At 62.9% G+C, this 15,158-nt stretch overlaps 1 protein-coding gene across 2 annotated transcripts in view; it reads left to right on the top strand.

The window, feature by feature from the left end:
- Positions 1–15,158, top strand: part of CCDC102A (coiled-coil domain containing 102A) — a 49,616-nt gene that overhangs the window by 22,104 nt on the left and 12,354 nt on the right. For both annotated transcript variants that reach the window (XM_075940425.1, XM_075940426.1), the window contains 5 exons: positions 6,230–7,240; positions 9,864–10,081; positions 11,071–11,179; positions 11,720–11,836; positions 14,262–14,471. In XM_075940425.1, coding sequence (XP_075796540.1) covers positions 6,635–7,240; positions 9,864–10,081; positions 11,071–11,179; positions 11,720–11,836; positions 14,262–14,471 — 1,260 coding nt within the window. In that variant the 5' untranslated portion in view covers positions 6,230–6,634. The remainder of the gene's footprint in view (positions 1–6,229; positions 7,241–9,863; positions 10,082–11,070; positions 11,180–11,719; positions 11,837–14,261; positions 14,472–15,158) is intronic.

Here is a 15,158-nt window from a genome sequence, read left to right as displayed (position 1 = left end):
CTGGATCTTGAATCCAACCGCCCCACAACCTGTTCCAGAGCCCCTCAATTGTCAGGCGCTCGCATCCGTGTTTAGCCTGACCCCTCCCCCCCAAGTGCGTGTGTGTACACACACACACACACACACACACACACACACACACACACACACACACACACACACACACACACCAGTCCTGGGGTCCAGCCACATTGAGGACCCCTTTGGTTTTGGTTGCTTCAGGTCAAATGTAGCGTGTGTGTGTGTGTGTGTGTGTGTGTGTGTGTGAAATGTAGTGTTTGCGTGTGTGTGTGTGAAATGTTGTGTGGCTGTGTGTGTGTGAAATGTAACGTATCTCTGTGTGTCTGTGTGAGAAATGTAGTGTGTGTATCTGAAATGTGTGCATGTGAAATGTGTGAGTGTGAAGTGTGTGTCTGTGTGTGAAACGTAGTGTGTGTGTATGTCTCTGAGTGTGAAGTGTGTGTGTGTGTGTGAAATGTAGTATGTGCAATGTCCGTATTTTCTGTTTTTCCGGCTGGGTGCCGGATGGAAGCCTGTGGGGGGCTGTGGGTGGGGGCTGGGAGGCGGGCCGTAATCAGCACTGGGAGCCTGTGGTTGGGTGCAGAAGCTTGGCGGGACGGGGTGGGGGGTGGCTGGGAGGCGGGGCGCGATTGACGCTGGGAGCCTGTGGTTGGGTGCAGAAGCTTGGCGGGACGGGGTGGGGGGGGTGGCTGGGAGGCGGGGCGCGATCGGCGCTGGGAGCCTGTGGTTGGGTGCAGAAGCTTGGCGGGACGGGGTGGGGGGTGGCTGGGAGGCGGGGCGCGATCGACCCTGGGAGCCTGTGGTTGGGTGCAGAAGCTTGGCGGGACGGGGTGGGGGGTGGCTGGGAGGTGGGGCGCGATCGGCGCTGGGAGCCTGTGGTTGGGTGCAGAAGCTTGGCGGGACGGGGTGGGGGGTGGCTGGGAGGCGGGGCGCGATCGACCCTGGGAGCCTGTGGTTGGGTACAGAAGCTTGGCGGGACGGGGTGGGGGGTGGCTGGGAGGCGGGGCGCGATCGACGCTGGGAGCCTGTGGTTGGGTACAGAAGCTTGGCGGGACGGGGTGGGGGGTGGCTGTGAGGCGGGGCGCGATCGACGCTGGGAGCCTGTGGTTGGGTACAGAAGCTTGGCGGGACGGGGTGGGGGGTGGCTGGGAGGCGGGGCGCGATCGACGCTGGGAGCCTGTGGTTGGGTACAGAAGCTTGGCGGGACGGGGTGGGGGGTGGCTGGGAGGCGGGGCGCGATCGACGCTGGGAGCCTGTGGTTGGGTGCAGAAGCTTGGCGGGACGGGGTGGGGGGGGTGGCTGGGAGGCGGGGCGCGATCGACGCTGGGAGCCTGTGGTTGGGTGCAGAAGCTTGGCGGGACGGGGTGGGGGGTGGCTGGGAGGCGGGGCGCGATCGACGCTGGGAGCCTGTGGTTGGGTGCAGAAGCTTGGCGGGACGGGGTGGGGGGTGGCTGGGAGGCGGGGCGCGATCGGCGCTGGGAGCCTGTGGTTGGGTACAGAAGCTTGGCGGGACGGGGTGGGGGGTGGCTGGGAGGCGGGGCGCGATCGACGCTGGGAGCCTGTGGTTGGGTGCAGAAGCTTGGCGGGACGGGGTGGGGGGTGGCTGGGAGGCGGGGCGCGATCGGCGCTGGGAGCCTGTGGTTGGGTGCAGAAGCTTGGCGGGACGGGGTGGGGGGTGGCTGGGAGGCGGCGCTGGGAGCCTGTGGTTGGGTGCAGAAGCTTGGCGGGACGGGGTGGGGGGTGGCTGGGAGGCGGGGCGCGATCGGCGCTGGGAGCCTGTGGTTGGGTGCAGAAGCTTGGCGGGACGGGGTGGGGGGTGGCTGGGAGGCGGGGCGCGATCGGCGCTGGGAGCCTGTGGTTGGGTGCAGAAGCTTGGCGGGACGGGGTGGGGGGGGTGGCTGGGAGGCGGGGCGCGATCGGCGCTGGGAGCCTGTGGTTGGGTGCAGAAGCTTGGCGGGACGGGGTGGGGGGTGGCTGGGAGGCGGGGCGCGATCGGCACTGGGAGCCTGTGGTTGGGTGCAGAAGCTTGGCAGGACGGGGTGGGGGGTGGCTGGGAGGCGGGGCGCGATCGGCGCTGGGAGCCTGTGGTTGGGTACAGAAGCTTGGCGGGACGGGGTGGGGGGTGGCTGGGAGGCGGGGCGCGATCGACGCTGGGAGCCTGTGGTTGGGTGCAGAAGCTTGGCGGGACGGGGTGGGGGGTGGCTGTGAGGCGGGGCGCGATCGACGCTGGGAGCCTGTGGTTGGGTGCAGAAGCTTGGCGGGACGGGGTGGGGGGTGGCTGGGAGGCGGGGCGCGATCGGCGCTGGGAGCCTGTGGTTGGGTGCAGAAGCTTGGCGGGACGGGGTGGGGGGGTGGCTGGGAGGCGGGGCGCGATCGGCGCTGGGAGCCTGTGGTTGGGTGCAGAAGCTTGGCGGGACGGGGTGGGGGGGTGGCTGGGAGGTGGGGCGCGATCGACGCTGGGAGCCTGTGGTTGGGTGCAGAAGCTTGGCGGGACGGGGTGGGGGGTGGCTGGGAGGCGGGGCGCGATCGGCGCTGGGAGCCTGTGGTTGGGTGCAGAAGCTTGGCGGGACGGGGTGGGGGGGGTGGCTGGGAGGCGGGGCGCGATCGATGCTGGGAGCCTGTGGTTGGGTACAGAAGCTTGGCGGGACGGGGTGGGGGGTGGCTGGGAGGCGGGGCGCGATCGGCGCTGGGAGCCTGTGGTTGGGTGCAGAAGCTTGGCGGGACGGGGTGGGGGGGGTGGCTGGGAGGCGGGGCGCGATCGACGCTGGGAGCCTGTGGTTGGGTACAGAAGCTTGGCGGGACGGGGTGGGGGGTGGCTGGGAGGCGGGGCGCGATCGACGCTGGGAGCCTGTGGTTGGGTACAGAAGCTTGGCGGGACGGGGTGGGGGGTGGCTGGGAGGTGGGGCGCGATCGACGCTGGGAGCCTGTGGTTGGGTGCAGAAGCTTGGCGGGACGGGGTGGGGGGTGGCTGGGAGGCGGGGCGCGATCGACGCTGGGAGCCTGTGGTTGGGTACAGAAGCTTGGCGGGACGGGGTGGGGGGTGGCTGGGAGGCGGGGCGCGATCGGCGCTGGGAGCCTGTGGTTGGGTGCAGAAGCTTGGCGGGACGGGGTGGGGGGTGGCTGGGAGGCGGGGCGCGATCGGCGCTGGGAGCCTGTGGTTGGGTGCAGAAGCTTGGCGGGACGGGGTGGGGGGTGGCCGGGAGGCGGCGCTGGGAGCCCTCAGCTGGTTGCGTGTGAGGAGGAGTGACGCCGTGGGGAGGAGGGGAAGCCCCGTCCCTGCCCCGAGCGCTGGTCACGCGCGTTGCGGCGCCGTCGTCCAGGAGAGACGCCCGCAGGCGCTTTGTGGTTGCGTTTAGGCGCCTCCCTTGGGCGCTCAGCCAAAACCGACTGGGGTGGAATTTCTGCCTCTTCCCACTGGGTCACCAAAGACCAGGCTGTGGGGGAGTCACCTTCCCACCCATGGTCCCCCCCCACCCCGCCCTGCCATTGTGTTGCCCGGGGTCTGCCTCTCTCCTTGGGGTAGCAGGCTCTGCTGCCTCCCCCTCTGTTCCCAGCTTGGTGGCTCTTGGCGGCAGCCGCAGGATGTGTGTTCGGTGCGGGTGGGTTTTTTTTTTTTGCTCGACAAATTTTTAGCCCGTGTGTTTGGTATTTTTTGGGAGACCATCTGGCAACCCTAGTAGCAATCACTCTCCAGAATGTGAGCTGGGGCTGAAGCCGGCCAGGCTGCCCGGCCCTCCAGAGTGCGTCCCAGCCGGCCAGCTGCTGCCACCTTGCCTCAGTGCCGGCTCTCTGGCCCTGCCTCACCCTTGCCAACAGAGAAGCTGGGTGGCTGCCTCTCATGATAGGCCCCTGGCTGGTTCCCCAGCCCCAAACTGCACCTTGGCACTGCCAGCTCCTCCCAGGTGCGTACGTCCCTCGCCTGCTCCGTGTCTCTCCCTCCGCACCTGACCACCTGCTTGTGGCGCGCGCTTCCTGTTCCCGTGCCGAGAATTCCCCCCGAGCGTTGCTTCCCCCACCGGGGCGCTATCCAGCTCCCGGCCTGGGCCCCCTCGGCCTGGCGGCACCATGGAACCGGCACGGCCCCTCTGGAGCACTTGCCCCTGCCACATCTGCGAAGGTGTTTCCAAGGACCACTTGCTGCGAGCTGAGTGCAGCCTGGGAGGTCCTGGCGAGGGCCAGGGAAGGGGCTGTGCAGTGAAGACAAGTCCTTAGGTGGCAGCTTAGCAAAACAAAGGCCCAGAGGCAACTTGATGCTGGTCTATCGAATCTGTGTCCGGCGGGAGCTCTTTCATCTCGCGGATATGGGCAAAATAAGAGCCAGCGGCTGGAAGAGGGACAGATTTGAGCTGGAAAGGAGAGGCGATGGAATGAGCCACGGGGAGAGCTTGCCCAGGGATGGGGTGGATGCTCGGTCGCTTGACTTGTTCAATCAAGATGGGATGCTGTTTGACCCGACGCGGTCGAGCTTACGCACAAGTTGCTGAAGAGAAAAAGAATTCCCTCCTCATAGGAAGGGTGGGGGGGGGGGGGAATTCTCTGGCCTTCGGGGTGCAGGAAGTCAGCCTAGACCCATGGCAGTGGCCTCTCCCCACTTTGAAACCTGCACTGCAGTTTACCCTGCACCGCCTCGCCCGGCCGGCACAGCTGTGGGAAGGTGAGTTTGGTTCCGTTCCGGTTTGCACAGCAGTAGGGTTGCAGGCTCCGTTTGGACTGGAAGCTCTTCTCCGTGGATGGCGTAAGACAGGAGTTGTTCTTACCCCTCCCCTCCCCCCATGCTATAAAACCTCCATGGCTCACCTGGGCCACAATACCGGGTTTTCTGCATATAACAGCCAGGGCTGGCATTAGGGGTTAGCAAGCAGAGCAGTTCGCCCTGGGGCCACCGTGGGCCCCACAAAGTTCAGTTGCTCAAACCTGGGTGGCGGGGCGGGAGTCCCGGGCTTCAGCTTTCTGTCCCGGGCCTCAGTGAGTCTAATGCTGGCCTGTTTGGCAGACCCCCTGAAACCTGCTCATGGCCCCTAGATGGGCAAGGACGCTGGGTGGTAAGGGGGAGAAAGGACGTCGCTGATTTCTAGAGTCCGGACAGAGTGGGCAGGGCTGGCACATTTTAGCTTGTGCTCTGAAAATTCTTGAGAGGAAATGTTGATACATTGTCTATATGGACTCATAGGCTACGTCTAGTCTATGGAGGTTTTCCAGGTTACCAGAGGTATCCCGGAAAAACTCTGCCACGTCCAGGGAATGCGTCTGCGCTTCCGACATTTTTTGCGGAAGAGCAAACGTGCTCTTTCAGAAGCACAGTCTTCCTCGTGCCACAAGAAAGAAGGGCTCTTCTGAACGGAAGTTTTTCCAAAATTTGGCCCCGTGTAGACAGGACAAAACTATCGGAAAAAGGTACGCAAATTGTGGCACATAATTTGCGTACCTTTTTCCAATAAAAAGCGGCAGTGTAGACATAGCCATAGCGACGCTGGGCTGGAAGAGCCCTCGAGCGGTCAGCCCGCAGTGCGGAGGCAAGATAAAATTTACCGGGACCCATGGTAAAATCTCTGTGGAAATCTCCACAGGAGACTCAGTGTGAACAGTGAGACAAAGCCCAATTCCAGTCCATAACGTTGGCACCTGGGAGAGTTTGGATCAACCCGTTTTGGGTGTCCACCTGGAGACGCCGGGGGCTGATTGTTAGAGGAGCTGAGTTCCCACAACTCCCGCTGGCTTCCACCGACTTGTGGTTGCTCTGCGCCTCCTCACAGGGACGCCCTCAGTGTCATTTGGGGCGTCCAAATTTCGTGGCTGCTTGAAAAGGTGACCAAGATTTTCCAACGTGTCCTGAAAGGGGCGTGATTTCAGGACGGGCCAAGCTGCCGCCCTCTGGAAACCCACTCCCTTCGCTGTGCCCCAAATTAGGCCTCCAAAATCTGCAGCAACCAGAATCCCTGGGGCCTTGCGGAACAGCCCGGCGGGATCAGAACCAAAGCAGCAGCCAGTTCCTGTCAGGAGCTGCAGCATTTCCCAGTGGTTCTCCACCGCGCGTCTCTTCCTGGTTGTCCTCTCTCCCATGATGTCTGCGGAGGGGTTAGGAGGCCTCTTGCCCCGGGCGGTGGGATGTCGCTACTGGACCCTGAGGCGGGAAAGAGAAGTGCAGACTTCCGGGCTGGCTTGAGGGACAAGCGGTGGTTTGTACAGCTCATCTTTCTCCTCCTTTCAGGGCTCCAGGATCATCTGCCCACGGGAGAAACCAGCCTGGTGGGAGAACGCAGGAAAGCAAGAACATGACAGGCCACAGCCTCCAGCTGTCTCCCAGTGAGGAGGTACCGGGGTGTGTCCCTTCCACTGGGGTGCCATCCGCGGTGCCCCTCAGGGGCTAGGCCATGGAAGACGGACCATGTCTGCCCTTCTTTGTCTCAGGCACCTTCTGGAGAGGGTCTGGCTGCTCAGCCCATCATGCCTGGCCTGTTTCTGACCTGGGATAGACGGGGCTCCTCTTGATCTCACCCTGTAACTGTCCGTGCAGGGCGAGTCTGGGTCCGGCGTTCCCTACCCTTCCCCGTGGCAGTAGACAAGAAAGAACTTGTGTCCCCAAATCTGAGCGTGGCCTTGTCCCGGAGCCGCCATGAGTCATAGCCCCAGCTCCCGCCTGGCCGACTCACCTCAGCTCTCCAAGACCAGCCTCCTCCACATCCTGGGCAGCCCCCAGCCCGAGGCGATGAGCCTGCCCGACTCCATGCCCCCCACCCCGCAGAGCGGGACCCCCTCGCCAGGCCCGCCCCAGCTCCCGCTTCTGGGCGCCGTGTGCCTGGACGGCGACTGGGAGAGCCGGGAGGAGCTCCGGCTGCGGGAGCTGGAGGAGGCCCGGGCCCGGGCGGCCCAGATGGAGAAGACCATGCGCTGGTGGTCGGACTGCACCGCCAACTGGCGGGAGAAGTGGAGCAAGGTGCGGGCGGAGCGCAACAAGGCCCGGGAGGAGGTGCGCCAGCTGCGGCAGAAGCTGGAGACCCTGACCAAGGAGCTGACCAGCCTGAAGCGGGAGCGGCAGGAGGTGCTGAGCGAGAAGGAGCAGCTGGGCCAGGAGGTGGCGCGGCTGAAAGGGGAGGACGAGGAGGAGAAGGAGAAGGAGAAGGAGCTGGACAACAGGCTGGCCTCGGAGAAGGAGGCCGAGGGCTCCCAGGAGCAGGAACCCGTTCGGGATGTGGGCTCCGACAAGCTGAGCAAAACCAAGGTGAGATGGGAGTGGCCGGGGCTCGGGGGGTGGAAGGACATTCCAATACCCCCGCGCAGGCAGGGTGCACAAATGCATGTGCCTGCAGGTGGACATGGCATGGTCCCGTGAACACGGCCCTGGGCTGGGAACCAGCCAGCTGGCTGAGTAAGTCCCAGCCCTGCTCTGTGCCTCAGTTTCCCCATCCGTGATTTAGGAGGGTTCCGATGAACTTGGGGGCAAAGCAGGGTTTTACAGGCTGTAACATTTCCAGTCAAGGAGCAAATGTATTTGCCCCATGGTGGCTAGTGAATAGCCCTGTCCCTGCTAGAGGAGCCGGTGCAGGTTGGGGGCTGTGCCCCGAGTCCATGCGAAAGCTAGCTCCCAAAGACGCAGCTCAGATCCTCCTCTGCACCCAGATGATCAGAGAGACCAAAGTCAGAATCCTCGCTGGCTGGGGATTATCCCAAGTCCACTCACATGCGGCACGCAGACTATACTGGGATAGTCTCCTGGTGGTTATGCCCAGAGCCCTGCACGGATACAAAATTTGTATCCATATCTGCATCCATAGCTACAGCTGTGCACGCAGATACCCACGGACATAAAGCGGATATCCGCGGATTTACAGGGCTGGAATTATACCCGGAGCCTGCTCCAGGTTCGTCTGCACCGAGGCAGGGGTAGCATTTTCCTAGCGCCAGGCAGTGTGATGTGTCAACCCTAAAACCAAAAGCCCACTCCAGACGGGGACAAGAAATAAAGCTGTCGTGGAAGCAACACCGAGTCTCTGAGAGAGCTTCACTCCACTCCGGGTTCTCCTCCTTCCAGGTGCTGCATCCTGAGCCCGTTCCCAGGGGGCACAGACTATCCCCTTCACCCATGCAACCCACTAACTGTAAGGCCTCTCCCAGCTGTGGGGGGCTGGCTAACTCCCCCGGTGTCTGAGATCTGGAAGGGCAGCCAGAGGAGAAACCTCAGACTGGAGTTTTGTGACCCCTTGATCCTTCCTCCTCCAGGGTGCGTCTATACTTACTGGAAGATCGACCAGCTGGAGGTGGATCTTCTGGCATTCCATTGAGGGGGTCTAGTATCGACCCGTCAATCGAACGCCGAGGGCCGCTCCTGCCGGTGTCCAATACTCCTCCTTTCGCAAGGAGTAAGGGAAGCTGACTCCAGCTGTGCATTTTGCCTAGCTGGTGTTGTGTGCCTTACGCCGACCTTCCTGGTCTAGTGTCGATCAGGCCCTAGAGACAAGGGAGCGACCTACAAACAAGCATCAGGTCAGCTGGCCAGCTGTGTCCTGCTTGTCAAATTGCTGCTTGCTAGAGGTGTGCTGATGTCTGGCGGTGAAACCCGTCGCTGTCCACGGACGTGTGTTTGCCAGGCTTTGTTTGCCGACGTTTGGAAGTTACACGTAGTGGGAGAGGCGTGGGGGGACGACACACAAAGTCATTACCACGCCCTGAAAGGCACACCATTGGGACTGTTTCCTGACGGAGCAGGGTGAACAATAATAGATACAATGGATTGGGATTGTGCCGAGGGGCTGTACCGAAAGAAACGCACTTGCGTGGTGCTGTGAATTAGAAGCAAAGGCCGGTCTGAATGGATCGGGGGCTGATGACGCACAGGCGCCAAAACCAGAACACTCAACGACAGTTCCCACAGGGACTGGGACTGGCCGTGTCGTTCCCCACCAATTCTGCCTGGCACGAGTTTCTGCGTGGCGCGTGCAGAGTGTCTGAGTGGTGTGTGGAGAGGGGCGGGGGCCATAACGAACCACCCGACACCCGGGGCTCTAAAAGCTCAGCCATGACATGGCGGTCACATAGGTTTTTGTATGTCATGTCCTTATGCTCCTTAGTCAAACAGCACAGATGCCGTTTCAGGCAATGTGGCCTAGTGGCTAGAGCATTGGGCCTGGGTTCAGGACACCAGCGTTCTACCCTTGGCTTGGCCGCTTTGGGCAAGCACTTCCTGGTCCTCGGTTTTCCCATCTGTAAAATGGGGGTAAGGAAATTGCCCTCCTTAGTAAAGTGCTGGGAGCTCTACTGACAAAAGTTGGGGATTAGGCAGAGGCAGTGTTAATAAATAAATGTCCACGTTTGGGCACTTCCCATTCAGGTTTCCCGGGTGCAGGCCTGCGAGCGCAAAGAGCAGTGGTGCTGGGTAGGGGCGACAGTTCCTTGCCCCGTCTGTAGACCAGGGATGGGATTTCCCTGGCCAGGGTGGTTGGGAGGCTCCATGTGCTTGGAAGACAGCGGGTCAGACCCCCAGTGGGTGGGAAGTGGTGGAAGACCACTCCAAAGCACTATTTTACTCCCCTGCTAGTATAGGATCGGTGAAGCCCAGCTGTGACCTACCCAGAGCCCGCACCTCCCTCTGCAGCCTGGTGCCCAGCTGCCTTCGGCCTTGGGTTCCCTGCACTGCGGAAGCCCAGGGCCGTTGAGCAAGGACTGCGGTGGGCTAGTTGTCTCAGAAGAGGGGCTGGCTGTGGCCGGGCGGTGCCCGAGGAGACAGACGGGCCGGCAGGTGGGAGGGAAGTGACGGGGTGGCCAGGTCTGTCGGGGACGATTGAAGAACCGAGTGGCTTGAGAGCGGGGCAGCGCTGAACGAGCCCCCTTCCTCCGTCTCACGCCAGGAGCTGGAGCTGATGGAAACCATCCTGAAGAGCAAACCGGAAGGGCCCGAGAGCTGGGACCAGCGGAGCTCCGTCAGCGTCCGGGCGTCCTTCGCCCGCACCGAGAGGAACCGGCTGCTCTGGGAGGACGTGAGCGTCATCGAGGAAGATGCCACCAAAGTGACCGCGCTGAAGCTGAGGCTGGATGAGTCCCAGAAGGTGTTGCTCAAGGAGCGGGAGTAAGTGCTTCCTGTTATATCACTTCCTGCCCACGCGCGACACCCAGGGCAGGGCAGGGGCTCAGCGCTGGACTTGGACCCTGCCTCAGTTTCCCTGAGTCCAGCTTCAGCCCCTCCCCATGTGGCCTGGCCCAGGGCTGAGCCTGAAATCAGGGGAGGCTTGGTGCGTTCCAGGAGCTTGTGTAGCCGGTGCACCCACAACTGTGAGCGTGATTCTACCCGGCTCAACCCAAAGGGACGGTTTCTGCCAGCCAAACCCAGCCTGGCGGCAGGTCGCTGGGAAAGACATGAGACTGCAGTGCACTCGGTATCGGGGTGGAAAATCCCTAAAAGTGGGAGCCACCAGCGCTGGAACCATGGCCCTGCCTGCCGCCCCTTCCCCTAAGCCCTGTCCCCCCCTTTCCCCTCCCCTCCAGTCCCCACCCCCTGCTCACTCCTCTCTACCCCCTCCCACTGTCACTCCTCCTCCTGGCTCTCCCGCTTTTAAATGGGATGCTGGCCCGGTTTTGATAGTGGGGGTGCTGGGATCCCTGGAATCAAACTGTAAATCCTGTATAGGACAGGAGTCACTTCAAGCCAATGGGTGCTGCAGCCCCCTCCTGCACCGCCTGCCCCCCTAAATCCAGAGCCTATGGAGGGCCTGGCCCCCCGTTCCGACAGCCCTGCTCAGTTTCAGGAGTGAGCCCTCAGCTGCTGGGAAGCAGCCTTGTTCCACTGCAGTCAATGGAGTTCAGCGGGTTTAGCCAGCTGGGGCGCTTACCGGAATGCTTTACTTGGCCCGTGTGGCTGGAGCCCACCCTAGGGAGCTCTGTGGCACCCACCCCCGCCCATCCTCCCAGACACAGAGCAGTGCTGGCTACGAGAGCCCGGAGGTGGGGGGTGCAGATGGCCTCCGAATGGTGCCTCCCCTCCTCCCCCCGTCTCCTGCCATGGCTGGAGTCCTCCCTGCCTCCACCCTGCCACACCCTGACCCCCGTGGTCTCTTCCAGGGACAAGCTTTCGCTCAGCAGGAGCATCGAGAAGCTGGAGGGCGAGCTCAGCCAGTGGAAGATCAAGTACGAGGAGCTGAGCAAAACCAAGCAGGAGGTGCTGAAGCAGGTGAGGAGCGGCGGGGCCGGACGGGGGCTCGTGAGCCACGATCCCGCTTGCACACCCCGAGGCCTGACGAGGGGAGGTAGTGTGGGGGGGGGGGCTCTTTCCCTCCTGCTCTGCCTTCTGGCTTGCGGGCCCTGGGACTATTAGCGCGTAACCGCCACCGGGGGGCGCCCTGCTCCAGGAAACCCTCCCGGAGTGGTGCTGTTCCGCCCAGGGAAGTCTCAGCACCCGGTGGCCAGGTCTGTAGCTGCCAGGCTTGGAGGGCCGGGCAGGCCTGTGCAGGAGCCGTTCCCTGCTGCCATATGCAGTGACTGCAGCCTGCTCTGGGGTGCCCGGGGCCCGGCCCAGCATGCACGTTGTGCAGGGCCATAGCGCACCTGGCAGGTCCAGCTGAGAAGCAGATTTGAAGGCTCCTGGTTACATCAAACCCTCTGCCCCCTTCCGGGTCCAAATCAGTCCCCGGCTGCTTCCTGATTCCAGTCCGGGGCCTGGTGCCCCACATGGGGGCTGCAGCGACCGGTCTCCATCTCTGTCTCCTCTCAGCTGAACATCCTGAAGGAGCTGCACCAGGACGAGCTTGGGCGGATCTCGGAGGACCTGGAGGACGAGCTGGGGGCTCGCTCCAGCATGGACAAGAAGCTGGCGGAGCTGCGCACAGAGGTGAGAGGCAGCGGGGGGGGGGGCATCTCCTGCATCTGGCTGAGATTTCACAGCCCACGGACAGAGTTCACAGGAAGGCTGATGAGCACCGGGCACTGTGGCTCGGCAAACCCCCTTGAGAGAGTCAAATGCCGCCCCGCTGATTAGCTGCGCGCCCGTAGCCAGCAGCATGTGCTCGTATTGGTGGTGCGTTCTGCACATCCCTTGGTGCACTGAACAAAATTTATTGCACACGGGTTGAAAAAATGAGCGGGAACATTGCCATGGCTCCCATCTGAGAGCTTTGCACAGGGCGCTCAGAGCTCATGCCTCAGGCAGATGCACAGGTCTGTTTCTACCCATACGCCCTAGGCAGCTGCATGCTGCATATGGGCTCCTGCGGCCAGCCCCAGCCCCCGACTAGGCCTTCCACGTGGGCTCAGTGCCGGCTCCAGCAACCCCCAGTCTCCTTCCCCGGCTGGCCCGCCGGCTCTGCGCTGGCTCCGGCAGCTCCCAGCCCCACCCCCTGGCTGCCCCCTGCAGAATGCTTCCCTCCCCCCCCCCAAGCCACGGTGCGGGCCGGAGGACTCAGGAGGAGCAGGGCGCGGATGGAGAGAAGCAGTTTCCTCTTCAAAGCGTTGCTTCTCTCCAGCTGGCAGCGTGGTCGGTCGCCTACGGCTCCTCCCAAGTCCCCCAGTCTCCCCTCGCCACCACCCTCCCCTTCTGCCTGCGGCTCCCCGCCCCGCTCCGGGGCTGCCTTCTCTCCCGGACCGGCTGGACCGGATGCCATCTGCTGGGGCTGTCATGGTATTTACAGTGTCGTCCAGCTCCTCTACCCCTTTCCAAAGGGGGGAGACAAGGTGTCTTTTTCAAAGAACTCCCTTTTGCCAAGCCCTCCTCGCCGTGCCCTCTCGCCTGCTTCTCCACCCCTTGCGCTTCCTGCCGGGGCTCTTTTCAGCCCGTCTGCTCGCTAGTGGGCTAATTAGCTCGCGAGCTACCCATTTGTTTGCGGCCCACGGTGCGGTTTGGGTTTCCACAGGGCTCAACACATGGCTGGCAAGTGGGAGCCAGAACAAAAAAGTAGTCAGTAGAATGGTCTTCTGCTGAGGTGCGTTAGGAGTTCAATTCCTGGACTGTCATTGCTCGTGCAAAGTGCTGTCCTGAGGGTGTAAATCGGGTCAATGTTGCATTTATTTGTATCAGCAGAGCTGACTTAAATGGGGCCTGCGTGTGGTGTAGTCTTGCCTTAATCTTTGTCGTCATGCCTGTCAGTGTGAGAGAAGCTATTTGCATATATTTGCATGTACATGCAACCACACTTAAGCTGCGGCCCTGGGCGTGTGCTGTATCGTTGTGGCCCCCGGGGCTTCCAAAGTGGAGTAGCTTTGGTCTAGACGGTGCTTGGCCCTGCCGTGAGGGCAGGGGGCCGGACTCGAGGACTCTCGAGGTCCCTTCGGGTCCTAGTGCACTGTGATTCTACGGCGCCCATGAACGGCGAGACAAGGGCGAGCCGCTCGGAGCGGAGTCTGGGCTTGAACACTGATGGTCCCTTCGAAGAGCCGGCGGGTGCTTCGCCTGCGGCAGGAAGGCTTCCGGCGTTTGAGGAGCGCGGAGAAAGGGAGGGAGACACACGGGGCAAGGAGGCTCAGAGCTTGGCTGAATTAGGGAACAAAAGGGGGTGTGGGAGGAGGGGAGGCCGCATCCCACCCTACTCTGCACATCACGAGGCCACTGAATAGAAACGTGGCCGTACGGCGGCAGAGCACGGGGCCAGCAGGGGGTGCTGCAGGCCAGGGCTGAGCTGCATTGGGTGGGTCCAGGCAGGCCAGGGCTCAGAGAAACGTGAGGGCCCCAGAGTGGAACAGCAGGGGGCGCTGCAGGCCAGGACGGGACCCATGGGCAGGGCTGTGGAGGGCCATTGGCAGAGGACCGGTCAGAAGTGGGGATCCCTGGCCCCGGGGGGGGGTGCCAGCTCTGGGGAGCAGGGGACTTGGCTTTGGTGTGGGTTCTCATGGCGACTGCCCGGGAGGAGCAGGGAGTATGGAACAGCTGTGTCCAAACCGGGATGCCTCGCGTCCCGCCTCCGGTGACAGACCCCAGTGTGCTGCAGACCCACAGCCGGACGGGCCCCCTCTCTCTTGTCCTGATACCCAATTCCGTGGGTCCTCAGTGAGCCTCCTCCAGGCCAACTCCCCCCGGGATCTGCTACTCCAGGTGGGATGCTACTGTAGCCCTGGCTAAGGTGGGATCCGGGCTCCCTCCACTGGCTGGCTCACCGGGAAGAGTCTACTACTGCTGCCGGCCCAGGGAGCGTGCTGCAGGCTCTGGTGGCCCAAGGCAGCAGGGAGGGACATACCTCTCAGGAGGGGGTCGCCACCGATTGGCAGCTCACAGGGGCCACCCGCCCGGCTTGACACGGTGTGTGTCCCCTTCCCGCCACGCCCAGATGGAGCGGCTGCAGGCGGAGAACGCGGCTGAGTGGGGCCGGCGTGAGCGCCTGGAGACCGAGAAGCTGAACCTGGAGCGGGAGAACAAGAAGCTGCGGGCGCAGATTGAGGACCTGGAGGAGGTGCTGGCCCGGAAGCGCCGCCAGACGGCCAGCGCGCTGGACACCGACCTCAAAACCATCCAGGCTGAGCTCTTTGAGAGGAACAAGGTGAGGCTGCGGGGCACAGCACACACCCAGCCTGGCCATGAGGATGGGAAGCCTTTGCTGGCAGCCTGGGGGGGGTCCTGCTGGGAAAACCCCCAGGGATCAGGAACCGTCCCAGCTGGCTGTAGGCTCCTAGCCCCCAAACCCATCTCCCTTCCCCCACCTCAGTGTCCTCCTTCAAGGCCTCAGGGTGGGGAGCCAGGGTCTGGCAAGAGCTCCGCATGCCTATGGGCTCCTCCACCCCCTTGGGATCTCACCCAGAGGGCAGTGGGGCTGGGGGAAAGGGGCTCGCTCTCCTAGCAGTTGGTGGGGAAGGACCACGATGCCCATGGTCAGGCTAGCTGTCAACCCCGCATCCCTGGGACCATGGGCTGTTTTGCACCTTGGGGCAGCCTGGCACTCAGGCCCCCAACCCTGCCCTCCCCAGGTAAATACCCCTGTCCACTCAAGGGGCCACCCCGCCTCCTGAAGGTCCCTTCTGCTGTGCTTGCTGTCTGGTTGCGCCCAGGATGGGACGTGAACCCACCACCCTGTGCTCCCCATCAAATGCCCTAGCCCTTAAGCCACTCCAGAACCCAGTGTCATGGCAGGGGGAGGAGGAAAAGAGGCTGCTGCCTTGGACATAAAACCCACGTGGTTTGGGGGATGGGCAGAGCTAGACGCAATTCAACAACCCCCCACCCGGCGTTT

The sequence above is a fragment of the Pelodiscus sinensis genome, chromosome 12 (genome assembly GCF_049634645.1).
Source record: "Pelodiscus sinensis isolate JC-2024 chromosome 12, ASM4963464v1, whole genome shotgun sequence".
NCBI lineage: Eukaryota > Metazoa > Chordata > Testudines > Trionychidae > Pelodiscus > Pelodiscus sinensis.
Note: the sequence above shows the minus strand (reverse complement) of the source record. Positions and strands in the feature narration are given on the sequence as shown.